The sequence below is a fragment of the Chinchilla lanigera genome, unplaced genomic scaffold, assembly GCF_000276665.1.
Source record: "Chinchilla lanigera isolate Chin_1 unplaced genomic scaffold, ChiLan1.0 scaffold00019, whole genome shotgun sequence".
Taxonomy (NCBI): domain Eukaryota; kingdom Metazoa; phylum Chordata; class Mammalia; order Rodentia; family Chinchillidae; genus Chinchilla; species Chinchilla lanigera.
Window position 1 is genome coordinate 21,416,350 of NW_004955420.1, and position 16,026 is coordinate 21,432,375.

The window sequence follows — 16,026 nt, forward strand, 5'->3', positions numbered from 1 at the left end:
AAAAAGAAAAGAAACTAAGTGACAGAGACTAAATGATTTGCCCAAGGCCATACAGCAAGTACAAGACTGAACTATGGCTTGAATGCAGGCCTTTTTAGACTGCAGCCAGAGTCTACTCAGCTCCACCAACGTGTCTCCAAAATTAGACATTGTACTTAGGGTGCCTGGTGGGCCCAATGGCTTTTGTGGGTTAGGATGGAAACCCAGCCTCAACATAATATTGTTTCTATGGGGAAATGTGCTCAGAGTGACAAACAACCAGCTTACCCAGGGAACTTTTGTAACCCGACCTGCCATAAGCCAGGCAGTGCCTCACGTTCAGAAAAGCTGGCTGTGGGAGGGAGCAAGAGAGAAGAACAGACACATTCAGCCTGCATCCCCTGACCCTGTGGTATTATTCCTGCCTAGCTTTGCATCTGCCAGAAAGTCTGAGACACACCCTCAGAAGAGGCCCTGTAGCACCTCCTCCCCACAGAAGGTAGCTGTCTGGATCAAGAGGGGGATATTTGGTGTGGAAAACAACGCATGCGGCTCAGGCAGCACAGTAAACACGTGAGAAGTGGGAACCGAGATTACTCCCAGCAGTTGGGGGAAGGCTGAGCTGGAAGAGGGAGCAGGTGGGCAGAGCTTGGCTGGTAATCACAGTGGGGTGAAGCGCGGATCTGCTTCTGGGCTTTGCTTCTGCTCCCCCGAGCAGTTCCATTTTTTATCCTCGGTTGGTCAGGACCCAGGAAGTGGCCTTTCTCAGCAAAAGGCTCAGTTCCAGCAAAGCAGCCGCCTTCTCAGGCCTTTAGGGCTTATGTCCTAATAAGTTGTCCTCGCCCACATGTGTCTTAACTGTCCCCACTGACCTTCAGATCCGAGCTTTAAGGGCTGATGAATGTGCGAGCGCTGGCAAAGCCCAGCTAAGGAATCACAGCTAAGGAGTTGGACACACATTCCCATCCTCCTTTCCTCCTCTGCCTCCAGGCAGGGATTTCTTTTTGTCCCAGTTCTTGACTTTGCTCGCTGATAAGTAATGTAGCCAAATAGTCCTGAAGGGAAGTTTCTTTCTACGAATAATGGAATAGCTCTTCAAAAGGAGAAAAGAAGGCCAAGAAGCAGCCCAGCACTGTGAGATTCTTTTTCTTTTTCTTTTTTTCTTTCTTTTTTTTTTTTGTATGGGGGAAGGGAGCTATTTTCTCCTGACAAGGACAGATACTGGCTTAAAAAAAAAAAAAGTAGACCTTAGGCTGTCAGGAGAGGAAAACCCTGACAAGATGGTACCCTACCTTGCCTGGATCCCAGAGGTCTCTCTTAAGGGTCTTCCCCAAAGTTGTGACATTCACATGACTGCGGCCATTTTCTAGCCCGACTACAAGCACCTCAAAGAGACCTGACTTCCTCAGAGAGACAGCATCTGTGAACACGTTGGGAGGCCATCGTGGACCATGAGTCTCAGAGGAGCCTTATTGCAGCCCGTGGCTGTGCCCACATACCCCTATGTTACACTGAGAGGATCCCACTTCGGACTTTGGGAGGTTTCCTCATTCCTGGAGTCCTGTCCTGAGCAGGGGATACTGTCAGGTTGCCGACAGAACTCAGGAGAACCTAGCAAAGGAGGATGTGTCTGTAATCCCCAGAAACAAGCTGTCTTGTATAGAAGAGAAGAGTCACTGTTCTAAGGCAGATTCTTTAGAGCCCAGACTCACCTTTGAAGGCAGAAAAGGCACAAGATATCTCCTAGAGGCTCTGGTTTGGCCCCTTGCTACTTTGATTCAGAAGTGGAGACCAAAGACCAACAGGTGGCCCAGACCACTGATTCTCTGATGAGCGTCACAGGGGCCCAGGCAACCAGAGCTGACCAAGCTTCAGCTGGGACCGCATGGCCATGGCCATGACTTGGGTAATACATTCTAGTAAACCCAGTTGACAGCAGTACTGAGAATGGCCCACAGCTTTGAATCACTAGCTCTCGGAGCACTGGGAACTTTTGTTGACTATTTCATGTCCCGCCGATGCCCCTGGGGAATAGTGGTGGAAGCCAGCGGGAGCAGAGCGGTAGGGGATGTAGACTGGAAAGCAGGAGCCGGCATTTGTACTCCAGCTCTGTACCTCCCAGCTGCACCCACAGGACTGGTCTCAGTTCTCTGCTATGCACCACTAGAAGGATGCCGTGCTTAGAACACCACTGTCCAGACTCGGTGCAGACAGTCATTCCACATGCACCCTCTTATTATCAAATAATGCTCTATTTCTGTTGATCCCCAATATTCCCCACCATGGAGGCTGAATTACAATTTTTTCACCCAGAGAACTGCTGTATCATTTTTCCATTTTTATTATATAATACCCATTTGCCACTCAACCTGTATCTCTGTCTACCAAGCATTAACCAAGATAATTTAATTCTATTTCATGTTTAAAAAATGGATTATGAATTCTTATGATTAAAGGTACAAGCACTAGCCCCCCATGAAGAGATGTTGACAGCAACTTATGGATTTCATTTATGCTTTGGAAGACTCCTTGGAAACTGTGATACCCTAGCTGAGAATCCCTGAACCCCAAGACCACTGAAGTGTGAATAATCTGTCATCCGTGATTTCATAGGTCATTTTTCACACATGAAAATAACTTAAGAAGTGTCTTCATAGCTTGTTAAAAGGATTCAGTGTTTGTACAATAAGATTCCAAGCAAGGGCCAGGGATACAGCTCAGCGGCACAAGCGCCTGCCTGGCAAGCCCAAGTTCGATTCTTGGTACCAAAAAACACGCCGAACAATGATCCCAAGCAAGTTTCTCCCTCCGTGATTGGCCTTTTTCCTTCTGTGGGTCCCCTCTCCTTTTTTTTGCTCTCCGTATTTCTGTCTCCTCCCTTCTGGTCTCTGGTTTCCAGTCCTCTCATCTTTCATCAGCCTGGATTTTTCTGAGTGCCGTGAAAACCAGTCTTGTCCCAAAGATGGAACAAAGCCAGGGAATACCTTGCTCCTTGAAGCTGAAATACACTGAGCCAACACAAATCTGCTGGCAGGAGCGGTAGGCACAAGAGTTCCATTCAGGGTACAAAAACAGCTATTTAGAAAGCCTCCTTCCCAATGACTGGGTGTTCACTTTCTCTTGAACCAAAGTGCCATGCTGCCTCTTGGGAAGGATTATTCCATACAGAGCTCCGTGCCTCAGGGTCACCAAGTGCCCAGTCTGATGAGCAGCAAGAAGAGGGGACTGCATGCAGGGCGGATCAGATGTGGTGATAAGCCCTCTGATGGGCCAGGGCAGCTGAGTGTACAGGTGACGCAAGTGGCCCTGAAGCACCTGTGAGGTGAGACTCACAGGCCCCTTCCAGGGCTTGACATCCTGGCCTTAGAACTTAGCCCACCTGTCTTGGCTTTTTTTTTTTTTTAACTCCTCATGTAAAATCTGATTAACACAATTACTAAACTTTTAAAAGCATTTGCAATTCAAATAATGTAGACTGTTAATAGGTATTCTCAATATTATTACTATCATCTGTCATTCAGTTATAATTCAACTTTCATTGTAAATTCTGTTCCTAGTATTCCTGTTTGACTTGCTAGATTACTATTCACTTAATAACCTGATCCTCCTCTGTTATCTTCCACAGTAGTAGCAATAACGTCACCAATAACCCAGCAAATCCAAAGGGCATCGAGTGAGTTCATTTGTTTTGTTTTTCCATTGAGATGAACCTTATGAAAATGTATAATCAATGTACAGAAATGGCCTGTTGGCTAGGTATAATTTTCCCAGATGGCAGTTTTTGGCCTATACAGTGTTCTCTTTAAAAAGTTAAATTAGTTGCCAACACTAATATTCAAGAGATTTTACATTAAAACACATCTTTCTGGATTCTCTTTCAAAAATGTCAGCTCTGGCGGTACTTGTGCCCGAGCTCCCACACCGAGACAGTTGTGGAATACACGGGGTTTCCCACCCTGTGCTGTGCAGTGTTTGGCTCGGGCTTCTCAGGGAACATGGAGAAACCTTAGGAGTCAGCCGGTCTGAGCTGTTCACTGTAAGTTGTAACTCAGGGAGAGTGAGGCCAGGGAGCCCAGGTGACTCTAGTGGTATCACTTGCTGGTGTGTACGAGCTGCTCTAGAAGCGCCTGCGGTATATCATTTTGTCCCTCCACACAACACAGGACACTAGCCCGGGTGCAGCACCTGTTTCACCAGGCCGCCCAACCTAATGCTGACTGATACAGGCAGCCCAGCTAACGATTTGAGTCATGAGCCACTCAGAGAACCTGATTATCAAAGCCCAAACCACAAAGAGGAATACCTTCACTTCAAGGGCTTCTATTTCTAGAAATAACTATAGTGTTCTCTGTGAAGACTTCTAAGGCCAAAGAAACATTTTCATGTTTTGACTTTTGTTGACTTCAAAAGTCCATTACCCTTGAAACTTCCTTGATTCTCAGAAAAGGGCCACCAGGAGCTCGGGGTGGTGGAGGGAGCTGAATACATCGCCTCTGCTGGTACGAGCCCAGCAGCGAGCTTGATTTTCCTTTTGGGCATCCTTGAAAACAGGCTATTCATAGCTGTCAGGATGACTGATTCCAGTCCTAAATTGCTGACAAACATGAAAGAACATTTTTAATTAGTCTCATTTTTTCCCTCATCCTTCAAATGAAAAGATTCAACGAGCTAGTGTGCAATCGATGCTATTTTCTTATAAACTAGGGGAAATTAAGACAACCCGCAAATAGAGTCCATCTACAGAGTCACTACTGTTGCCAGTCACCTACATGGCCAAGAGGCCCCTGGGAGCTCAGAGGAGGACCCGCTGCCCCAAGAACAGGCTCAGCAGGGTAGATTAAAGCCTGACAAGGAATCTAGCGGTCTTGTGGGCCTGCAAATCCGCTTCAGGACAACTGGTTAGGGAGATTAGTCATCTCCAGCTGAAAGGTGATTATGAGAGGAAAAGAAATGGTGGCCAAGCAAAACTCAGGAAGGGAGATGCAGAGAAAGTGTTCCAGCAGCCATTAAAATACTGTTAGCTTTATTTTATTCAAAAAATACTGGCCTCCTAAGATAGACCCCCACACTGCTCCTGCCCTGACCCCTGAAGCCATTGGGGAATGAAGCTTCCGGCGCTGGTGTCTTACAGCAATAAGGAAGGACAGGCACTGAGCACTTAGGAGGGATTAAACACCTGCTTGGTGCTTCACATTTGCCACATAAGTTTCCCAGCTTTGCTGGGTAGAGAATAATGTTCCTACTTTGTAGAAGAAGAAATGCAGAGGCAAAGAACTTAAATAACTTCCCTGTCCCACTACTCTAGGAGGCTGAGGCAGGAGGATCACAAGTTCAGGCCCAGTCTAATAACAACTTCTGTCTCAAAAACTAAAAAATTAAAATAAAAAAGGACTGGGGAGGTAGCTCAACCACAAAGGCCCTGGGTTCAGTCTCCAGTACTGACCAAAAAACCTTGCCAGTCAGGAAACGGCAAAGTCAGTCCTGAACTGGTAAGTGCAAGATCCTGAGTTCGATTCCCAGTACCAAAAAAAAAAAAAAAAGATAGTGAAACAGACCAAAGGCCAGTGCAGCAGAAGAGTTCTCCAGCCAGGGCTGTGAGTAAAGTTGGCCAGGTAGACACCTTTACAAGAAAAGGAACATCAGCATTCAGGCTCTGTGGTTGGCAAGGAGACAAGGGGAGGGGCAGGGAGTGTCTTTAGTCTCAAACTATAGGGTATCACATATCTTTTTTGGTACCTGGAATCAAATTCAGGACCTTGCACTTACTAGGCAGGCACTTATGCCACTGAGCTACATCCCTGGCCCATGTATCTTAAGGTTTTACTGAAGGCTTAGAAAGGTGATGGTGCTCATGCTGGGCCTACAGCGGTAAAGGAAGAAGAAGAGGTGGGAGGGGAGAACCCACTCCCATCTGTGAATTCCTTTATCTGTAGCAATAGTGTCTCCCTCCCAGGGTGGATGCTCTTCTTCTGAAAATGAAAAGCAATTTTAATGAAAAATGTTAGTGAAAAAAATGACACATAGTCTCCTGGGAGTCAGGGACCAAAGGTCAGCATCTTGGGGAAGTCCTGAGAAGGCAGAGGTCTTCCTGTCCTCACATCACTAATCTCTGGGCTCTTCACCACACCTGGCCCAATAAATGCCCACAGCACATAGCTGTCAATAAATGTTCAGCGGATAGGTGGATGGGTGAAAGGATGGATGGATGGATGGATGGATAGACGGATGGATGGACAGGCAGATGGTCAAAACCAAAAGTGCTATCCTTTAGTTACAAAGAGGACTACCCCTGGAGACTTGCTCTTCTCTGCCTCTCTGTGAGGAAATGGTACTCACTATCTGTCACGCAAGACAAAACTTTGGGTGTCGCTTTCACTACTCTTTCTAACTCCTCACAATTCATCAACCTCCTAAATTTTAGCTGTTGAATCGTCCTCAATACTGCCATCACTGCTTAGGTTTTCTCCTGGATTGCTTTACCATGTCCAAACTATTCTCCAGGCCTCCAGTCGGTCACTCTCATTCCAATCCACTCTCCGCACCTAGGACAGAATAAACTTTAAAAAACACAAATCTGGGGGCTGGGGATTTAGCTCAGCGGCAAAGCGCCTGCCTGGCAAGTGCAAGGTCGTGAGTTCGGTTCCTGGTACTGGAGAAAAACCAAAAAAAAAAAAAAAAGCCACAAATCTGATCAGCTCATTACCACCACCGCCACTACCCTCCTTCCCACTTAAGCATGTCTGTGCCTCTCTCTAAGATCAACCCCAAACACCTAAGCTTAGCACCCCCCAGCCTTTAAAATCTTGCTCCAGTCTGCCTCTCCAGCCATACCTCAGCAAGCCACACCGTGAGTTCTGTGTCCCCTCTAGTGACACTGTGCTCTCTGTCCCTGTCCCATGGCTTGGTGTTGTGACTTAGATGCGTTTTGTCACTACTGATACTCATGTTGAGGCGTAGTCCCCAGTGTAATGATGTTGAAATGTGGTGGGCCTTGAATAGCATAAGAAACCCACCCTCAGTAAGGCATTGGTGTAGCTCGCCAGAGTGAGTTAGCTTCTGTGAGAGCAGGTTGTTATAAGGCAAGTTCAGCTTTCTTGATTTGTTCTTGCTTTCCCTCAAATACATGACCCTTCCCCACACATGTACTTTCCCTTTTTGCTTTGCCACCATAATAAGGTATTGTGTGAGGTCCTTGCCAAAAATGGCCAGCGGTCTGTTCGTGGACCTCCAGAACTGTGAGCTAAACAAATCTCTTTTCTTTACAAGTTACCCAGCCTTGGATATTGTATTATAGCAACAGAAAACAGACTAGGACACCTGGGCTTCTTCCTCTTCCTAGAATGCTCTCCCTCTGCCTTCTCTGTTTCTCTTACACACCCTTTTGATCTCAACTCTAGCATCTTTCCCCTCGGATGCTTGTTCTAACTGCCCCTGACCCCACTAAGAACTCTGTCTCTCCTCCTCTGCACCCGGTGCTTAGTGCTGGCCTCCCACAAGACGACCTGTGTCTTTGTCCTTCCCAGGTGCCTGGCTCATTGAAAGCTGTGTTTTGACCTTTGTTGAACTTATCATACCCCCTATCATCCCTGGCACAGTAAATGTTCATTGCATTAATAAATATTTTGTCTCACTTTCTTAGAAGCATATTCACAGTCACACTACATCTTCAGCCAATTGGGTGACCATCAAGATAATTAACTAATATTAGGGTGTAGTCCATGATTCTGGAAAAATCAATTAAGTTAGACACATGGGGAACATATTTTTTAGCCCAAAGTCAGGATACATGATCTAACAAATTTGATTACATATTTTCTTACCCAGAAAAATACGAATGTATAATGTATATGGCTATACCATGAGATCTGTCATTTTTTTTCCTTTACTATGTTACCCAAATATGCCAACCCCAGACACTGAAATAATAACAGCAATTAGTGAGTAGTTAACATTCTGTGAGCACTAGGAATTATGTGAAGGGCTTTGCTACCATTTCATTTCATTTTCTCAACTATCCTTTAAGCAGATCTTTTTTTTAATCTCCATTTTACAGATGAAGAGTCTGAAATTTAAAAGCAATTAAACCAGCCAAAGGCTACACAGCAGCAATGGAGGAAGAGGCTACTCGGTCCTCCCATAGGTTCTATGATACTGACCTAACCATGACCTCTTAACCTTCTTAGATAATCAGAAGAGTCACTTGTGGGCAAAAATAGCTGTGGCTTCTGGCAGTTTTTTATTAAAACTCTAAATCTATTGGCAATAACTTTCAAGTCATGATTCAGGCTAGCGGTGATAGTTTAAAACAAAATCATAATGCAGGTCTCCTGGCTACAGAAACGCTCTTGCTGCCAGAAAGGAATGCTTGACCTTGGTGTTTACGGAGACCTGTGTTTTTCCCATTCCTTGGTCTCACGCCATCAGTAACTGTTGAAAGACACCGACTCTCATTCTATCCCCGGAGGAACTGTCTCTGTCAGGTTTCTGTCTTTGTCTATGGATTACATTGCACTGGATCCACAGCAGTGTTTCTCAAAGTTCTGTCCGCTGACCGTACGCATAATGAACATCTGAACACTCATAAAAATACTCATTCCCACCCTACAACTATCACATAAGAGCCCTGAAAGCAGCATTTTAATCACATTCTCAGGAAATTCTAACAAATACTAATGTTCAGAATTACAGAGTCTCCAGATCCTCCTAATCAGCAGCACCAAAAGCTTGTTAGATAGTGAGGCATTGTGGGGATCCACCCCTGAATCACTAATCAGAATTGCATTTTAACAGGACCCTCAAGTGATTTATAAATGTACATTTCTGCACAGAGAACCAATAATCTGGAACAACATTTCCCAATTTTTTTTAACCTCAAGGTACCCTTAGAAAATGAAAAACTTTATTCCATGTACTGGGCATACAAATGAGAATATTGGCTGTGGCCTTGGAGCTCAGCCTGCCTAAATCCCACTCACCACCCTGAAGGCTCACGACAACAACACATCAGGTGTGCCTGTACTGCGGCACATTGAATGAGAAGCAGTGTACTGAAAGTACCCCCTCCTATTCTGTTTTCACTACACTTACTCTGGCCTCCTTCATCATTTGTTATTCATTTTCATATACACTAAGAGTGAGAAAGGCTGCTTCCCAACCAACTCATCTTAGAAATCTTCATATGTTAAAAACAAAAAAATCACCGTCGCACCTTTAAATTCTAGGTAAACTGTGGGAGCAATGCAGAGAAAATGTCAGTCATTCTGATGAGTCATCTGCTACAGCCTAAGGAAAATCAGGAAGGAATAAGCTTCCCCCCTCTGAAGAATGTTCCTTTCCCCCTTGGACCACAAATGTGAGGACAGAGGATTAGCAATATTCAAGGTGGCTTCCTCTCTCCAGAGTGCCAAGAAAAATGTGATTTCGTTTAATCCTCCCTTAGCAAAATCTGTCAGGCTGTAAACTGGACAGGTGTCCCTTTTCTCAGCCAGCCCCTGATAATGGGGTGACAGTGGGGTGGAGGAGTGGAATACCTGCGGAAACACTTCCTGTTGAGACCATCTGATGAAAACCACCAAGTGTCAGGCACGCCATCTGACTTTGCAAAGCCTCTAGCTACATGGGAACCCCACTGATTGATATTTTTTTTTGTCTCCTAAAAAAAGTTGAAAAAAATTAAAGCTCAAAATGGTGAACTCCTACTTTGAAGCAAATATGCCAAGGTCTGACTGTAAATGAAGGACTGTTGATTTGGGGGGAGGGGGCTTGTGACTCTTACCACCAAACAATTCATCTCTATTTCCTCTGCTTCCAACTTGTCTACAGATTTACGTCGGTTCTCTTACTGTGCTTCCCCCAGGTAAAGCATAGATAAACAGCACATCTTTCAGTTGAGGGGAAGGACAGTGACAGAGCATGCTGTCATTTGCCACTTCTGATTGGATCTCCGGGGAACTCTTTCCTCAATGCAGCTCCAGAAGCAAACAGGCCCTTTTCTGACCAGGCAGTGTAAAAAGCAATTAACAGTTCATCCAGAGTTACCATCACGTCTTAAAAAATGAACACATTTCCTCTAAGTTCCTAGCAATAAGTATTAGTATCAATTTCTTTTCCTTGATCATCTTATGAACAAGTTTTTGTATCATAAGATTAGGGAATTAGGTCTTCAGGCCTGCGCATTTTTCTATGATTAGGGAATTAGGCCTCGTGTGCCAAATAACATAGCTATTTTACACGACTGCTTCCAGTACAGAATACTGAGCCGTCTCTCTGCTTCATGGTCCAGGATGAAGAACAAGCTGTGGTACTTTGAATTTGGTACCTCAGAGACCTTTGCAGCCACCTGCAAGAAGCTCCACGACCACATAGAGCTGGAGGTAAGCTCCCATGCGGGGAGAAGACTTGAGCTTTGTTTTTGTTCCTGGAATGTCACACACACCCTCAGGACAGAGCCTGTTAGTGATCCAGAGCATTGCAGCATCTCCATCCTGTCTCCAAACACCTCCACAACATCACTCAGAGAGCTCCAATTGTTGGGCTTGCATTTCTTGGCCTATGTAGATATCCCTGGAATCCTGGGCCCCACGGAGCCTAAGTAGTCCTCCCAACACAGCACGGCTGCCTCCCTGACCCCAGCTGCCTCAAAGAGTCAAGGACAGTTACCAACAGGGCAGGAAGGGAGGGGCTGCTGTTGGTGTAAGGCAATGCCCAAAGCCTAGTAAAAGTCCAGGAAACCAGACTTCCCCCAGCTTGCCCACTTCAAGGAGGTGACTCACAGCTCCCTCGGGTCAGCTTTGTGGGTATACAACCTGTGCAGTCACAAAGCCCTACGCTCAGGAGGTCCTGTGTTGCCATCTTGAAACTCTTAATGATTTTTTTTTTTTTGAACAGAGAGCCTTGCATTTTCATTTTTAACCAGGCCCCACAAATTATGCAGCCGATCCTGTTGGTGCACTTGTGTTTTCCCAACTGCTCCAGCACTTGTAGCAGCCTGCCCCAGACAGTGTGCTGTGGGCAACCCTCTGCTGGTTGATAAGTTGCCGCTTTCCCAACCCCCTGCCCCACTCCTGCGGGCTGCTCTCCCGAAATCCTCTTGTTGGCTGCCATGGCGTGTCCCCTTGGATTCTGGCCACCGGACAGCCCTGACTCCCATGCACAGTAGCTCTGTCTCTCCTCTGAGGGTCTTTAGGCCTGTTGGCTCTTGGCTCCCAGCCCCCTCCTCTGGGATTCAGGCCTCCTAGTCTGGTTTCCATTAGAGCAACACAGGTGAGAGAGGCAACTAGAGCATTCCACCAGGATGGGCTCCTCCTGGCCTCCAGCTTGTTCTCGAAGCCTCCCTGAGCAGCCCCACGGGGCCTGGGCACCCCTGTGAGAGGCTCGGTGGGCCTACAGCAGTGTGGGAAAGCCCGCTCCTCCTTTCCGGAAGTGGGGCTGTCGGCACACTTTGCTCGCGGGCAGTTTTCACAAACAGCACACAAAGCCAGAGGTTCTGTGCTCTATTTGACTCATCTGCTCGCCTCTCCACTGTGGTTGCTGGGTTACTGACACGAGGGTGGGAAGCACAGATCCTTGCCTAATTCACGGTCCTTTGGGCCCGCTCGGCCAGAGGGCACGGGGCCTGGAATAGAACCTGTGTCCCCAAGTGACAGCTGGCAAAGGCCACCTACACCTGGGAGACACTGAGGAGCCAGCCTACCTCTATTTACTTGTATAATACACTGCCTGGGAGCTGCCGCTGAAGGAGGAGCGCCTTAACGGGCGGTGCACTGAGTATGGCTGACAGAGCCCTGCTCATTTTTCTTTTGGCGTGATTGTCTGCCGGGGTCTCTTTAAATACACCACAAATGAGGGACAACCCTGGCCTAACCATGGCCAGCTGCAGGCACACAGCGACTGCTTATTCTCCCTGCAGCTGGCCTTGACACTGGGCCCAGAATAGAGCAGCTCAGCTCCCCTGCCTCGGTGGCCCGCCCTCCTGGCTCCAAGCTGGCCCGGCCGACAATCCCCTCTGGGTCCAACAAATAACAGCACTTCCTCAACACAGAGGGAGCCGGTGGCCTAAAGGCAAAGGACACTAGTGGCCTCTGGAGGGGTGGGGTTATTTATGCTGCGGATTGTTGGGCATTTGCAGAAGGACTTCCTGTTTTCCTTATCTCCTCATAATGAGTCTTTTTAGTATTTATTCATGAGGGTAAGCTGGGAGAAGGGGTCATATGACAGTGGCTTCTGACAGCCCGCAGGATTGGGGCAGGCAACTTCTGCATCCAGAGAATAGTGGGTGGACAGTGCTGTGATCCAGAGATGCTGTGAGAGATACAGTGGACAAGGCACGTGAATGACAGGCGCAAAGAGACTGCGAAGTACCACAGGTGGATGTGAGACCACGGGACACAGAGCAGGCAAGAGACGCTACCAAGTGACCCTGAGTGTGGCTGCTGCACTCTCTGCTCTGGCCTGACCAGCTCAAGGTCACCCTGTCCAAGTCTTTCTGATGTTTGCAAAGCCCTGCCACAGCCTTTATCTCAGGTCATACGATGACCCTGTGAACTGAGAAGGCCAGGGATTATTACTTCCATTTTAGGGAAAAGCAAGCTGAGGAACAGAGGGTTAGAATGGTGAACAGAGGGTTAGAATGGTAAACAGAGAGAGAAAAATAAAAAGGGATGGGAAAAGTCACGACGTGCTGAAACTGCCTATCATGACCGTTCTCACTTGCTGTGATGACCCAGAGCTACAAGTATTATCATTTTCTAAGTAAGGCTCGGATACTTTCCGTGACCCGACCAAAACTTCATTGCCGGCAAGTGGGAAGAAAAGATGCTAGGTCTTCTGAAGTGAATTTGGCTTGGAATCCAGCAGGCAGAGATTTACCTAACAAGTGTTAAAACCCAGTAAATTCTGCAGCCTGGATACACTCCTTGTTCCTTCTTCGTAGTCTGTGGGACCATCTGATCTGCCCCTTCCTTGGGCAGCTTTGCAGCTCCATTGAAAAATGCTTTGTGAAGAGTCCACGTCCTCCTTCTCGTTTGAGGAAAGCGTTAAGAGATGCGGGTAGGTGGGAAGACAGAGTGAGAAAGAACTGCCTTAAAGTTTACAGAAGATTTTCCCACTCAGTATCTCATTTTATTTTGACCCACAGATCATACAAGACAGATATTCCTATCACTTTATGAGTGAGCAAACTGAGGCTAAGGAGTTCAGCGACTCAGAACTCAGGGAAAAGAAAGTAAATCTGCTTATTTATTCTGTTCATCTGTCCCTCTCTACCTAGTGGTTTTTGGTCACAGTAATAAAAACCATAAACCCCAAGTGAGATTTTTCAGGGATGGTCATTCACAGGGCTTCCAGATACTTTCTCTGAGACAAACGGTTTTGGGAAGGAATACAAGACTTTGTCCCATCTCTGAAATGAACCTCAGAGCCCAGCTGGCAAGAGTATTCCACAGAACACACGGAGGCTGCTTAATACATTTGCTCTCTTAGCTAACACGGCAGGAACTGGATCCAAAAAGTCACTAGAAGTGTCCCAGGCAGGAGAGAAGGTCACTCCAAATGTGCTGCTCACCTGCAGACACTTGGCCAGGCCTGGCACACTGAAGGCCAGGGGATTATAAAATGGAGGTGAAAGGGGTTGGCTTATCTCCCAATGCCATTATTCAGATTCAAGTTTTTACGGCTCTGGGGGTTTTATTTTTGGTTTGTTTGTTTGTTTTGTTTTTTATTTGACCAACAATTATGCTAAGTGTCTCACAGAACCTGCAAACCATGCGTAAGTGCCAGGTACCCTAATGACCATTCCAGAGGAAGGGGACAGAGAAGGTAAGAAGCTCACAGGAAGTCCAGTTCCTGGATAGTGAGGTCAGGCTTCCATTTACCAGGAATTTAAAGAGTTTAGAGGTGGTAGAGGCCCTTGAGAAGCTCGTTCTGGAGCAGAGATTCTCAACCAGGCATGGGGCACAGCGCTCTACTGCTTACTCACCGTCTTTCATTCATTTTGACATTTCAGATAACATCAAAGGCAGACTTGAGAGTTTTGCATTTATCAAGAAGGGAGCATAGTAGATATAGCGCAAATGCTCACCGGGGCTTCTCCCTCTGTGGGAACACAGGGGAAGGCCTGTGGACGGACATGAGGGTTGCAGCTGGAGCCAGCATGCTCAGTACGTCCTTATCAGCTCTAATTAAGAAGGTGCACACCGTGTATGGAGGTACACACCTGTAATCCCAGCTACTCAGGAGGCAGAGGGAGGAGGATTGTAAATTCGAGGCTAGCCTGGGCAACTTAGCAAGACCCTGTCTTAAAATTTAAAAAATAAAATAGGAAAGGGCTGGAGCTGTCGCTCAGTGGTAGAGTTCCTGCCCAGCTTGAATAGAGAACTCCAGGTTCAGTCCTGACTATGGCAAAAAAAAAAAAGCCCTGTCACGGCACCTCCACCCTCACCAACTCTGTCACCACGTCTAAGCTGACCCTCTCAGAGTACTCTTTGATGCCTCTTTGCTTCCAAAGAGGTCTTTTATATTTCTTCTAACCTGATTTCACCTGAATAAACAGGTGGGGGAGGGGAGTAAGGCTCCGAAGTGAGTCACCTCCCCCACCCCAAGCCCAGAATAGCTTTCTAAAGGTTTTAGACTCCATCACAGGTGGAGCAAGCCAGGCAGGCTTCAACTCAGGCACTTGGTCTCCATTGTGGAAATAATTGATTTTACTGGCTCAAATAAGAGCTCCCCAAATTCCTTGACATTTAATTCTTAAAACAGCTAGCCAGCTCCACTAATATGAACCTTGGCAAGGGAAAAAAGTTAAGTCCAAATCGAGGAGGTGCTCCAAAAGAAAATTATCCAAGCAAGTGTGGAGGTGCACACCTGTAATCCTCACACCCAAGAGGCTGAGTTGGGAAGATCAGGAGTTCAAGGCACCCTGGGCTACACAGTAAGTTCAAGGCCAGCCTGAACTACATAGTAGACCCTGTCTCCAGAAAAAAGACAGCAGGAGGGAATGTCCTAAGTGCCACTGAACTGTACATTTTAAAATGATTAATTTTATGTTACATGAATTTTACCTCCATAAAAAATTTTTTATTTAAAAAAATGGGAAATATGCTGGGTACCGTGCTAGCAATATTTAATCCATATCATGATCTGCATCTCACCTATGAGAATTCTAATACTACCATTATACACAGTCGTGTGCATGTAAAGAAGCTCCATAAATAATCAGTCAGATGACTTTAAGATTGGGTAGCTGCTCCGATCCAGTGCCATTAGCTTTTAAAAGAGAAAAATCAAAGACTTTACAGGTTAAGTAGCTTGACCAAGTTCACCCAGCCAGTACATGTCAGAAAAGAACCTATGGCTCTCAAACTTGGACAGAGACCTTCTCTTTCTTGGCTTTCCCATCCACCTGCAGCACTGCACATTCTTAAATGAGAGGGGAAGAGGTGTCTAGGCCTTGGTCTTTTCTGGAATGATATGAACCTTCTCCACTTAGGCAGATGGAGTCTTTCAGAGCCTGAAGTAGGAAAGTAGAAATTGGCCATTAGCCCATCTGCCTGGTCACTAGGGATGAAATGGTAGGGAAACTTGAGAAGACAAGAGAGGTGACCTGCTGATGTAGCACAGCCTCGAGTCAAAAGGAGGCCAGACTGCTCACCCTGATCCCTCCCACAAGGCCAGCAGCCACTCTCTCCAGCCTGTTCCTCATTGTGAGGCTCTCGCCGGCTTCACCTCTTGTTTTCTGGTGCATCTGCTGCTTCCCACAGCTCCACATGCCACTGCCTCCTTCAGTGGCTCTCCACCCCCTCCAACTATGTGTGCGGACCTGTTTTACTGGTTTCAGGACTAATCCCACCACATGGCAGAGTGTCTTAAAGTGCAGAGGGGCAAAAAAGGCAAGTAACCCACCGTCTCACCAACCAGAGACCAGCACCATTAGAATGGCAGCCTCCTCTCAGTCCCCCATGGTATTAGCCTTTGTTTCTGCAGTCAAACATCTAAGAACCTTTGTGATCCTTTAGTTTGGTTAATGTTCATCTGTCCTTAAACACAGCACCA

At 46.7% G+C, this 16,026-nt stretch overlaps 1 protein-coding gene across 3 annotated transcripts in view; it reads left to right on the forward strand.

Moving 5' to 3' along the window:
* Positions 1-16,026, forward strand: part of Dgkg (diacylglycerol kinase, gamma 90kDa) — a 185,137-nt gene that overhangs the window by 119,835 nt on the left and 49,276 nt on the right. For all 3 annotated transcript variants that reach the window (XM_005383282.2, XM_005383283.2, XM_005383284.2), the window contains one exon: positions 10,262-10,352. In XM_005383282.2, the coding sequence (XP_005383339.1) occupies positions 10,262-10,352 (91 nt within the window). The remainder of the gene's footprint in view (positions 1-10,261; positions 10,353-16,026) is intronic.